Source organism: Pelodiscus sinensis, chromosome 6, assembly GCF_049634645.1.
Source record: "Pelodiscus sinensis isolate JC-2024 chromosome 6, ASM4963464v1, whole genome shotgun sequence".
NCBI lineage: Eukaryota > Metazoa > Chordata > Testudines > Trionychidae > Pelodiscus > Pelodiscus sinensis.
This window is the reverse complement of record NC_134716.1, coordinates 82,695,626-82,709,154: the sequence shown is the minus strand read 5'-3', so window position 1 is coordinate 82,709,154 and position 13,529 is coordinate 82,695,626. Positions and strand designations below refer to the sequence as shown.

The following is a 13,529-nucleotide window of genomic DNA, read 5'->3' as shown; positions in this document are numbered from 1 at the left end:
TCTTCTATTAGGGTACGTCTAGACTACATGCCTCTGTCGCCAGAGGCATGCAGATTAGGCTACCAGACATAGTAAAATGAAGCGGCGATTTAAATAATCGCCGCTTCATTTACATTTACATGGCTGCCGCGCTGAGCCGACAAACGGCTGATCGGCTGTTTGTCGGCTCAGCGCGATAGTCTGGACGTGTGGGTGTCGACATCAAAGGTATTTGTCGACCACCCAGGTATGCCTCCCAGGTGGTGGTTGACATACCTGGGTGGTCGACAAATACCTTTGATGTCGACACCCGCAAGTCCAGACTATCGCGCTGAGCCGAGAAACAGCCGATCAGCCGTTTGTCGGCTCAGCGCGGCAGCCATGTAAATGTAAATGAAGCGGCGATTATTTAAATCGCCGCTTCATTTTACTATGTCTGGTAGCCTAATCTGCATGCCTCTGGCGACAGAGGCATGTAGTCTAGACGTACCCTTAGTCTTGCATCACGTGGGACGTTGCCTACCAACTGCCTGAGTTTATCAATGGGCCTTCTTGAAATCTACTATCTTTATTTTGTTGCTTTCCCTCCTACCATTCCTTAGAATCTTGAACTCTCATTTTATGATCACTTTCACCAAAGCTGCCTTCCACTTTCAAATTCTCAACCAATTCTTCCCTATTTCTTAAAATCAAATCTAGAACAGCTTTTCCCGTAATAGCTTTCTCCACCTTCTGAAATATAAAGTTATAGAATCATAGAATCATAGAATAATAGGACTGGAAGGGACCTCGAGAGGTCATCGAGTCCAGCCCCCCGCCCTCAAGGCAGGACCAAGCTCCGTCTACACCATCCCTGACAGATGTCTATCTAACCTGTTCTTAAATATCTCCAGAGAGGGAGATTCCACCACCTCCCTTGGCAATTTATTCCAATATTTGACCACCCTGACAGTTAGGAATTTTTTCCTAATGTCCAATCTAAACCTCCCCTGCTGCACTTTAAGCCCATTACTCCTTGTCCTGTCCTCAGAAACCAAGAGGAACAAATTTTCGCCTTCCTCCTTGTGACACCCTTTTAGATATTTGAAAACCGCTATCATGTCCCCCCTTAATCTTCTTTTTTCCAAACTAAACAAGCCCAGTTCATGAAGCCTGGCTTCATAGGTCATGTTCTCTAAACCTTTAATCATTCTTGTCGCTCTTCTCTGTACCCTTTCCAATTTCTCCACATCTTTCTTGAAATGTGGCGCCCAGAACTGGACACAGTACTCCAGCTGAGGCCTAACTAGTGCAGAATAGAGCGGCAGAATGACTTCACGAGTTTTGCTTACAACACACCTGTTGATACAACCTAGAATCATATTTGCTTTTTTTGCAACAGCATCACACTGTTGACTCATAGATAACTCAATGTTATCTCCAATACATTCCAAGAACTTGTTGGATAATCTGTGCCTGGCTGTATTATTTTCCCAGTAGATGCCTAGATATTTGCAGTCCCCCATCACTGCCAAGTCCTGTTATTTTGGATAATTTTTTTAGTTTTAAAAAAGACTCATGCACATCTTTCTGGTTCAACAATCTGGAGTAGATAGAATCATAGAATCATAGGACTGGAAGGGACCTCGAGAGGTCATCGAGTCCAGCCCCCCGCCCTCAAGGCAGGATCAAGCTCCGTCTACACCATCCCTGACAGATGTCTATCTAACCTGTTCTTAAATATCTCCAGAGAGGGAGATTCCACCACCTCCCTTGGCAATTTATTCCAATATTTGACCACCCTGACAGTTAGGAATTTTTTCCTAATGTCCAATCTAAACCTCCCCTGCTGCACTTTAAGCCCATTACTCCTTGTCCTGTCCTCAGAAACCAAGAGGAACAAATTTTCGCCTTCCTCCTTGTGACACCCTTTTAGATATTTGAAAACCGCTATCATGTCCCCCCTTAATCTTCTTTTTTCTAAACTAAACAAGCCCAGTTCATGAAGCCTGGCTTCACAGGTCATGTTCTCTAGACCTTTAATCATTCTTGTCGCTCTTCTCTGTACCCTTTCCAATTTCTCCACATCTTTCTTGAAATGTGGCGCCCAGAACTGGACACAGTACTCCAGCTGAGGCCTAACTAGTGCAGAGTAGAGCGGCAGAATGACTTCACGAGTTTTGCTTACAACACACCTGTTGATACAACCTAGAATCATATTTGCTTTTTTTGCAACAGCATCACACTGTTGACTCATATTCAACTTGTGGTCCACTATGACCCCTAGATCCCTTTCCGCCATGCTCCTTCCTAGACAGTCGCTTCCCATCTTGTATGTATGGAACTGATTGTTCCTTCCTAAGTGGAGCACTTTGCATTTCTCTTTATTAAACCTCATCCTGTTTACCTCTGACCATTTCTCTAACTTGCTAAGGTCATTTTGAATTATGTCCCTATCCTCCAAAGAAGTCGCAACCCCACCCAGTTTGGTATCATCTGCAAACTTAATAAGAGTACTCTCTATCCCAATATCTACATCATTGATGAAGATATTGAATAGTACGGGTCCCAAAACAGACCCTTGAGGAACTCCACTTGTTATCCCTTTCCAGCAGGATTTAGAACCGTTAACAACAACTCTCTGACTACGGTTATCCAGCCAATTATGCACAGCTTCCCCTCCTGTATCAAATTGAGGAATCCCGAATAAACATTGGTTGGCAGAATACGAGCCAGGTCCGAGGACTGATCACCCGAGGGCCACCTCCCGCTCACCGAACCAAACGAGTTCCTGTAGAGCGTAACGTATACCAAACATAACGAATACCAAATATGTTGTTGTTGTAGTGTGTGTATCTGTTAAATGTAAGTATTGTCATCTGAAATTGTTTAGAGGTATTGTTAAGTAGTAGTGTTAAAAGTTTTAGATAAATGGTTAGTCTTATAAGTAACACTGATGTAAATGTAACTGTTAATAATCCCTAGTCCCTTGTTAACAACTACTGGGATTTAGAGAAACCTCAAAGAAGTTGCTTTACTGTATTGCATTTTGCTTATTGGACATTCTAATAATTATTTGGTGCCTACGTATGTAAGAAATTGATAAAATCATAATTTATACGTAGAAGCCCTTTAATAAAAGTTTAAAAGATATTTGGTAATAGTTTGCCTGTTTCTGCGCCTCCCTGGGGCTAGCCACATTTCCGAACCTTTTACTTTAAACCACACACAGGGGAACAGGAAGATAAAGGTGGCAACAACTAAAACTTGTGTGTCTATCCCACCTCCTTGAAAGCCTCTGTTGAGGCTTTCCAAGCCTTGGCAGCATTGGTGGATGGAACTGCTTCCCCATTCGCTGCAGCGTTCGCAGACCCAGGAAGCAAAGGGTGGCTCAAGAGTGTGTCAGTCTGCTCTGCAAAGTGACAACTGTGTGTCAGTCTGCTCTGCAAAGAGACCATTCCCATCAAAGAGAAAGTCCTGGATTGAGGCCTGCATTTAACAGGACAGGACAGGACAGCCGAGAGCTGTCCTAAGGACAGCCGCTAAATTAGCCACCTGCCACACCATTTGGAAGGGGCATCTTGCAGCTGTCATGCTCTCATTCACCAGGGCCTCAAATTCTTGTGCCAAGTCCTGGGATAGTCTTTGAACCTACGGAGGGTAGGTATCCTGTAAGCTGAAGCTGCACCTCCACAAGAGAGCCTGGTGGGCTTTGCCATCCAGAACAGAAGACTGGCTGTTTAATAAACCTCTCTTCCAAAGAAGTCCAGCTTCTGTTTGCACCATCTGTCCTTCTGTTGGCTGCTGAGATGACCAGCAAGCTCAGAAAAGAGGGAGTATATAAATATTCAAAACCATTAGCCAGGACAAAATACTCTCTTGTGCCCTTGGAGGTGGGAGGGTTAGAAGGAGTTGTCCAAAGGGTTTTTGCTATTTTTAAGACCCCAGCATATGCTGGTAGTAGCACAACACATGTTGGGGTATAGGCCAAGAGCACATTAAACATGGCATCCATCTGTTTGGCAACCTACTCCACTTCAAAGCAGGGCCTGATGTTCTTTAATTTGGTGGGCTAGCATGAGAGCCCCACAACCACCTCATCCAGTGACATTGTCCCTCAGAGGCGCGGGGTGGGGGGGGGGATTTCAGAATGGGGTACACCGACTTGGCCATCGACTGAGCCTCATGCACTGAGCTCAGTGCGGAAGATTAATGCAATGAGGAGACAACAGAATGAACTGGTGGAGGCATCACATCACGGTATGGCCCGCACGCTCCAATAGGGCTATTGCACCAGTCACTAGTCTTGCTGCCCCAAAAGCACAGCAGAAAGTCAACTCAGTCCTTCCTCACAACAGCACTGGTGTAATTCCTTTTCTATACCAGAAGAATCAGCGCCCAGTGTCCAAGGAGGGGCCAACAAAGGTTGTGTTTGACAGCTAACCAACTTTGCACAAGATCTGTGCCTCAAGTACACGGCTCAGTACCATAGAGACCACTCCTTCTGGGACACAGCTGTCTCCTCAGCACAGATCCCAGACAGGATGATGATCAGTGATGGAGATAAAATGACCAACACCTTCTTCTAGGCAACTAACATCAAGAGGGTGCTGGTGACCTAAGATGTCCCACAGAAGATGGAGACCGGTAGTGGCACTGGTAGAGGCCTGTGCTCTCTAGGAGCTGGCCGAGTCTTGGAAGGTGTCAGCACTGCTACCAGTGGAGTCTCCTACTGCTTTCTGGAGTCAGTGGCAGATCCTTCAGAGTGAAGTCCCTATCTGACTGTGGGCTCCATCTGTTGTGGGCTAGTGACCTAATCTGAGTCCTTTGTCTTTCTTGCTTGATGTTAAGGAGTTGCTCTTCTTGGGCACCAGAGATGGGGAGTGATGCAAGGGGAAGCCTTGTTCCAGGGTGCACTGCACACTAAGGCAGAAGTGCTAGTGGAAGAGTCCAGCCAGTAAAGCTCAGACACCAAGTGAAGAGCAGCCTCCATGAGAGGCACTTTCAAACAGATGTCTCTCTCACTCTGAGTTCTGGGATAAAAGTTCTTGCAGATGTGATACTTGTCCTTCATATGCAATTGCCCCCAGAATGGGAAGTACCTGCTATCAGGTTCACGAATAGGTATAGGCATGTTGCAATCAGAGCAGAGACTGGAATGCTCTACCTAGGGCAAAGTCCCCACTAGGACTCTTATTATTTACTAACTACTGTTAAAAAAAATTGTACCCACCCATGCTATTTACAAGCCCTTAAGGCTCAAAGACTGAAATAGACTAACTTGCTGGGTAAGGGAAAGGTACTCCAACTAACTACCATTGTTAAGAAGGAACTGAGAGGGCAGAGGACTGGCAGCGCCTAATATACCAAGGCCTGAGCATGGCACTCAAGTAGGTGCCACAGTCAACACTACAGATACCGCTAAGGCAAAAATCTCTGATGGTGCATACAACTAGAATGGAATCAACATGAGGAAGCACTCGAAGAACAAAGTTTTGACAACACAGATACACTAGTACTTTATAGCCCAAAGATACTGGACTACTAAACACTTGGGAATACTAAGAAGCTTTCCTAAGGCTTAAACCTGAAAAAGTAATCAAATCAGATAGGCACCTTAGAGACTAACAAAATATTTACAATCATGCACTTTTGTGGGTAAAACCCATTTAATCAGATTAAATTAATTTCTAAGGTGCTACAGGACCTTTCGTTTTCAAAGTTATAGACTAAAACAGCTCAAATCAGAGGGGGAAAGATTCCAATCTTCACAAAGAGCTGGCCAAATTGAACTGTCAACTGAAATATACAAAGCAAGGCATAATCAACTCAAACTTTTCAGACAATGAGAAGCTAACTCTCATAGTAGCTTATTTTGTTTAGCGTTTTTGGTTCAATTTTTTCAACCCTCCTCCCCCGCAATATTAAGGGCAAACACATGCTTCTACAATTGTCCTCCGGTTCTACAGAAATTAAGTTAAGAGTTTGTCAGGATTCCTAACTTGCAGACCTAGTATTCAAAAAGAAAAAGATTTGTTACAAATACAGTTTTCAAAACAAAAATTAAGAACAAAATATAGTTATACTGGGTCAGACCTATGGTCCATCTAACTCAGTACCCCATCTTCTGACAGTAGTCAATGCCAGGTGCTTCAGAAGGCATAAATGGAACAGCCTTTCTCCCTGCCTCCCCCCCCCCCCCAAAAAAAACCCAAACCTCAAGTGTTCCACCCTGTCCACCTGTCCTGTACCAGCTTCTGGGCTAGGGACACTCACAACATGGAGTGGGAGCCAAGATGGTCCAGGGATAATAGTTATTGATGGACTTATCGCCCATGACCTTTATCTTTTTGGAACCCAGTTATACTTTTGGTCTTCACTACATCTCCTGGCAATGAGTTCCATAGGTTGACTATGTGTTGTATGAAGGACTCCCTTTTCTTTTAATTCTGCTGCCTTTTAATTTTATTGAGTAACCCGTGGCTCATATGTTATGTGAAGGAGTAAACACTCCCTTATTCACTTCTTCCATATCATCCATCATTATTTAAGCCTCTATCAAACCTCCCAGCTTTTCTAATTTTTATATGAACCATCAAGTCTACAGTATTGTAGTAGATTGCTATCAGGTTATAAGTTTTTTCTAAACATTATCATTAGGCCTCTTTATAAATAATGTTACCTAAAAGACAAAAATTAATGGAGCAACAGAATCCACATAACTTGAATTTAAATCAGTGTACCCTGCTATTTTATTTATGATCAAGTCAGCAACCAGGAAACAATATCCAATGTACTTCCTAACTTTCATTATTCTGTAATAATTAACCATGTGTTGATTAGCAATTTATATATCATTTCACATTAACTATAGTTTTTCTTTTTGCTAACAGAAGCACATACTGAAGAAACATAAGCTGTATTATTATAGACTTAGTATTTTCATTGTTAGAAAATGATAAATTATGCATTTATTAAATGACAATTACTTGTGATTTGCATCAAGCTTTATTTGGATGGAAAAAAAAAAATGTGTAGAACAGCATTTTCAAATTCTTAGTTAAAACTTTCTTTTCAGATAAAATTGTGTTTTGGTAAATAATCTGTCTAAAACTGATTAAACAAGGCAATTATCTATACTAAACTGATTTGTCAGAATTTCAAGATTTTAGAACTAGCATGCATCACCCTCTAACACTTAAGTTTTAGTCAGATTTAAAAAACAAAAACAGAAAATCAGAAAATTTTTCCTACTTTTTCTATTCCTGGTGGTTCATTAACTTATTTTAACGAACTAGCTGATAAACTGAAGCAATGACAATATTCTCTGCAGAAAAGGCTACTGCCATCAAAAGTTGGTTTAGCACTTCTAATAGCTTTGCCTTCAGGTGCTTAGCCTATGATATTCACCAGTTTAGTGGTCTGGACTTTCTTTAGAACTTGGCAGCAAACATAGTTTTTTTTTTTTTTTTAATTTAAACAAGTCAAATAAATAATACTCTTAGGTGTTAATATAAGATGCTATAATTTGAATTTAAAACAGGTTTATCTTTAAATGTCTAATTTAAACAAAAATATCCAATGTGGCTTTTTCTTTATTTAAAATGACCATATGAGAGTGACATACCACATATTTAAAGAGATTTAATGGAGAAGTATTAAGTTTAAGTTAATTACACTCGCATGAGTGCAAATTTATCTTACCTTCCGCAATTGCTCCTAGAACCAGGATACCTGATTCTTTGACCACCCATTCTGGATGAAACAACAACTCTTTCAAAAGGGGCAAAATGTGTGGCAGAAGTTCATCACGAAATACATTTGCAAGGACATCCAGTGCAGCAGCAGAACACTTTCCTGAGAATTAAAATAAATCTGAATATATTACAATACTAGTTACTACATTATGTCTCCATTTCAAACTATCTTAGCTTCACAAACATTTTAGGGCAACATGTGTGTGGGGGCGCAGTGTAAAAGGAATTGTTTCATTGTACAGTTTGGACCTCCTTGATCCCGCACCTCGGGACCTGAGCAGCCTGGAATCAGGGAGCTTGCTGGACATGGGGAGATAAAGGCTCTTCTCCTGGCTGAGAGCCCCATTTCAGCCCTGCTCCTGGCTGAAAGCCCCACTTCACCCTGGCCACCTGCAGGTGGAGGGGGGGGAGGGGGGGGGAGAGGAGAGAGTGTGTGGAGGAGAGAGGGGAGAACGTGCGGAACTCCTTGCTGCCGCCTGCTCAGTCAGGGCTGCACTCCTGACCCTGCCTGGCCCGATACCGCCTACTCGGCAAGGGCTGCACTCCTGCACCTGCCTGGACTCCACTCCCAGCTGCTGGGGCTCTTTGGACCAGCAATATCTGTTGTCTGGCACCAGACCAGAGAGGCCCGTACTTAGAAGTTTAACCTGTAGTGCATAAATGGAACCACAAATCAAAATCCAGGGGAAAACAGACACACTGCATTTATAGGCTACATAGCCATGGATGGAGAGATCTTTCTACTCAAGATCAAATAAATAAAACACAGAACAAGAGATACACTTTTGGATAAGTTGCAGGGAGAAAGCAAAATTCCATTTCACAAAATAGCTTGCATTACGCAATCCCAAAACAGAGCAACACTAAGTTTAGAATCAGCTTGTTACCTGATGAACTCATCTTGAATTTAAAAATACCTAGCTCTCAGGGGTGGTGGGGGAGAGGGAGACACACAAAAACCTTACAATATGAGTTTTAAAATTCAAACACCAGACTGAAAATAAACCAAAAGAGTCATTTTCTAAAATAATCTTTTTGGAGTCTGCTTCATGGTTTTAATACTTGGGCCTGGCAATATTCCCTGCAGCTCTGCATGGTAACGCCCAGGGAAGCCGGCATGCGAAGTTGCTAGCATGGTCCCTGCTCCACGTGTGTGACATTGTGTGAGGTCCAATGAATGAAAAGAGACCTGTGGAGTAGGGACCCATGCTAGCGACTTCGCACACCAGCTTCCCTGGGCCTAACAATGCAGAGCTGCAGCTGGAGAAGTTTTGCTGTGAATTGGCATGAGCCAAACTGAGCACCACAACTGCCTACCATTGTTGACTAATTGAATAGTTTACTTCCCTAATCAAATAGTCATAGATTTAGTTATCACATTTTAACAGCCCTAATATATACACCAAATCATAGTACTTTTGGTGTATCACAATGAGTAATCCTTCAGTCAGTCCTTTCAGTAGAAGTTCAAAAACAAAAATGAAGGTATGGAAAAATTTCCATATAAAAGAGAGATTGAAATGACTGGGATGAATTAGTTTTGATAAAAGGTAATGGTAGAGAGATTCACAATGTTGAATAGTACAGAGCAAGTAAATTGGGAGCTCCTGCTTATCCTCAACTGGCAGGGGCAGGCAAAACACAGCCCATTGTCCTGCAGCCCATTAGCCAAGGTCCAATGACCCTGATATGGAGCCCACCCTGATATGAGCCCAGAAGGTGAGCTCTGGAACAGGACACCAATGAGTACATTCCTGGGAATCATTTACTACTGATCTGGGAGGGATCTGGATCAGAGAGGACCTTGTCCAGACAGTTTTTGGCCTATAAGGTGACATGCCAGACATCTGCAGGGGATGCATGTGGAGTCTGGTATCATAAGTACATGCCTCCATGTGCTCCAAGAGGTGTAGGCACATTTTGATAGTCAGAAGAGTCCCCAATGAGGTCCGCCAGAGCCTGGAATCCATTCCGTGGGGAGGGAGGCCCTGGTGCTCTCAGAATCCTGTACTGCTCCTCTGAATTCTATTTTCTATATTGGTACTATCATGGACTTTTTTTTGGTTCATCAGAAGTCCCAAGACTCTTCACATGGACAGGAAGAGGGTAACATGACCCTGTACCTGAGACCTGGAGGTGCCCGTGACCAGCCGGTAGTTGAAGTATGGATAAATCTGGACACCTCTGCCCTGATGCTGCTGAGAGGCCAAATTGGTAGTGGTCCTGACCAACCATGAAGAGGAGAAAAGGTCTGTGGCCCACGAAAATGGTTGTGTGAAAGCACATGTCCTGAAAGAAGAGGGTGGCATAGAAGTCTCTGAAATCTGAGGGTGGCATAGAAGTCTCTGAAATCCAAGGAAGGAATGATAGAGGAAAGGAAAACCATGTGGAACCTTCAGCCATAATAGACAGAGGTCTCATAGGTCAAGTATGGTTCTGAGCCCCACTTTTGCCTTGTGGATCAGGAAGTACTAGGAGTAGAAACTCTTGTCTCTGAATTCTGACAGGACCACCTCTGGGAGGGAAGTCTCGAATTCAGTTGTGTTTTGACATTAGTTATACCTCTCCAAGAGAGCCTGATTGTTTGCGACACTCAGCTGAAAACTGTAAGACAAATACATTTTCCTACCTAGTAAGTCCAGTATCTGGGGGTCTACTTTTAGGGATCACTGCAGCCTCCCTGTGGCCCTACCTGTGATTCACAGCCTCCAATACCAAGGATTTGGGTGCTGGGTAGGAGTAGAGGTATTCGTGATCCTTGGACAGGACAAAATATTTACATTCTGCTTGCTTAGAGATAGGAATTGTGAGGATGAAGTTTGGTACAGGGCTTGTGATAGGCAGGTCACCCTATCGTGGAGGAGCAGTGCTCCTCTGGCTAGTGGTGCAGCCTAGCACATGTTAAACAGCGTATCAGAGGGCTCCTAGAGCTCCTCTGTCCTCAAGTTGAGGTTGCAGGCCACCCTTTTAAGCCTGAGGCACAGAAGAGGGAGGTCCCACGATTGCCTCACGAGATGAGGAGGAAGATGCTTCCAATGCCATGCTTGGCTCTGTGGGTACCAGTGCTGAGTTTGAGGGGCTGGTGGAGAGTCCGCTCCAGACTGGTCCATGCTAGGTCACAATGTGAACACTGCATGTTTGTCTAAGACTCCAGCTACTGACTGGTCATGCGGGATAGGCTAAGGTAGAGATAGTGGTACCATGGGGCTTTTCATGGGCCTTGTTGCTAATGCACCAATTGAGGTGCCAGCAATGCTGGAGGTCCCACCAGTAGGGGTTGTTCTGCTACCAGCAAGGAGTCCAGCACCAAACAAAGGCTGGAAACCATGTACCTGCTGCTCTGCTAACATAAGGCTATGGATGTGCATTGGGAGAGGTGCCAAACCAGCAGCAAAGACCTGAACACCGTTGAAGCTGGCTTCCCCTACTTGGACTTTGGGTGGCAGATCTGCATTGGCCTATGGCGAGTAATCTATGCCCACCACTTCTGGAACAGTGCCCTGAGCACAAATTGGAACCTGGACACAGACCGTGAGCAGTGCCCATATCTGGGCAACAGCTGAGGAAAGGGGCACCCTTGAATAAGGCTGCTCCACTCATACAGAGAGGCTGCTTGATGCTGCCAAGGTTACGGACCCTTAGCACTGATGTTCTCATTTGGAGCAGCAAACGTGTACCTCCGAAAGTCTGAACTCCTCTGCTGGTGAACCTGTGTGCCATAGGATTCAATCCAATAGCCTGATTGGGATTGATTGGCCTGTCTCTGGCAGCGTTCTGGCAATCTCGGGCCAGAGAGTAGTGCCTGAACCCTTGCCTGTCCAGCATCCAGTGCCAACACGGAGGGGTCCTGCCATATTGAGCACGGGTTTCCACGGTATGTAGAGGCCTGGGATGCTGGTACCGGCAATGACAGTATCTCCTGTATGGCCTGCAGGGCCCCAGCCTGGAAGGGACCCAAATGTGACAAAGTTCCACTGTTCAGAGAATGGAACCGAATAAGCTGCTCTGCTCTGTCGGAGTCAGGGGCCACAAGCTCAACAGACACTGTGAGCTGCCTGATCCAGGTCTGTGCTCCTCTGTCAGTGTCCCCTTTTTTATTGGGCAAGTATAATCCTGTCTTCCTTTTTGGCTCTTTTGCCAGTGCTGGGGAGTGGAAGTGGTGCCGACTAGCAGGCAGTGCCATTTGTGCACCCTACACTGATCCCTCAGTACCTGGCTAAGGGCTGACTCCATAAGGAGCGCTTGGAAGTCAAATGTCCTGCTCCTTTTTAGTCCTAGGTTTAAAGGACTTGCAGATTTTAGTACCTGTTGCTGATCTGAGCCTCAATGAGACAGTGCAGGCAGCTTCTATGCAGGTCACAGACACAGGCGCAGATGATTTTGCATAAATACAAGGTTTAAACCTCAAAGATTGAGGCATGCCCCTAAGGGTACCAACTACTCAAAGCAATATTAAGGGTGAACTATGAAGACTAACAACAGGGAGAAGCAACAGTCAACGCTGCAGCAGAGCTGTTGTGATGAACTGTTAAGGCAGCAAAGAGCACAGTGGGTAGAGAGGGCAGCGCCTCTTATACCATGCTAGAGTCCCCACTACAGGAATCACTACAAGCGCTCCTCTACGTGTTCTTCTAGGGTAAAAAACTTCTGACACCAGTGCACGTGGCAAGCACACACACCTATAAAGAAATGGACATGAGCAGGCACTTGAAGTGGGCACTCTTGCTTGTGGCTCCCCATGGTGGGTTTGCAGGCCAGGCCTATCCCAGAGGCAGTGGATAATTCCTATCCCAGTGAATGGTAGGACAGGGGAAGGCATATCACTTATGGCGTGGGTGACAAATGCCACCTGGATGAGCAACCAGAGCCAGCTCAGCAAGAAGCAGCAGATGACACCAGCCAACCCTGCCCAACCTGGCTCAATCTGAGTTCAGCTATGGCCTAGCCCAACGGTACTCAAATCCTGGGCTGTATCTTGAAGTTGGGCCACAACACTTTAACTGGTTCACCATCTGTTTACATTAAAATGGAAAGGAAACATGTAAATGATGTACAGTGTTCTAGTTTATATTTATGTAATAGTGAAAAACCAATAATTTTCCTCAAGAAGCATTAATAGTTGGCCATGGTGCCTACTGCACCCTCGGGACCTGAATGGTCCCGAACAAGGGATTTTCCCAGACCAGGAAAGATCAGGCATTGGACTCACCCAGGGTTCCCCTCCTGCCTGTAGTTCCGCAATGAGCTGCCCCTGCGCCACCGGCAGGGCTTATCTACGAACTACCAGCTTCACTCTGTCCAGCAGGGCTCCCTGCGGCCACCTTGCAGGGCTCCTTGCCCCAGCTGCTGGCCTTGCTCCAGCCACTGGCAATCTCTGTAACTGGGGCTCTCTGATCAAGCAACAACCATAGTCCTACTGGACCACAGATGTTACTGGACCAGAGAGCCCTGGACCACAAAGATTCAACCTGCAGTTTGACTTACTTAAATTCCAGTCAGAAATAGTGTCGTCGTCATCAAGCTCATCATCATCGTCATCATCTTGCTCAATACCATCTTCTTCATGCTGCTGAGCCACTGTCCGTGAACGATGAAAACGAGGCCTTATATCCTGTTCACTATCTGGAATAGCTTCATCTTCTTCAACATCCCCCTGTTAAAAAATGAAACAATAAATGTGTTTCCAAGTTATGTTATCAGGTTATGAGACAGTGCAGCCAAGATATTTTAAAGGCAACAAATATAGAGGGTAATATGTTTGAGCAAACACTGATAACTTCTTCAGATTCACAGCCACCTCAGGGCTAGCCCACT

The 13,529-nt window shown here is 44.8% G+C and overlaps 1 protein-coding gene across 3 annotated transcripts in view; it reads right to left on the bottom strand.

Moving 5' to 3' along the window:
* The window catches only part of TNPO1 (transportin 1), a 208,201-nt gene that overhangs the window by 42,539 nt on the left and 152,133 nt on the right, over nucleotides 1-13,529 (bottom strand). For all 3 annotated transcript variants that reach the window (XM_006124293.4, XM_025185277.2, XM_006124294.4), the window contains exons 11-12: nucleotides 13,200-13,368; nucleotides 7,663-7,815 (exon numbers count right to left, since the gene is read on the bottom strand). In XM_006124293.4, the coding sequence (XP_006124355.1) occupies nucleotides 7,663-7,815; nucleotides 13,200-13,368 (322 nt within the window). The remainder of the gene's footprint in view (nucleotides 1-7,662; nucleotides 7,816-13,199; nucleotides 13,369-13,529) is intronic.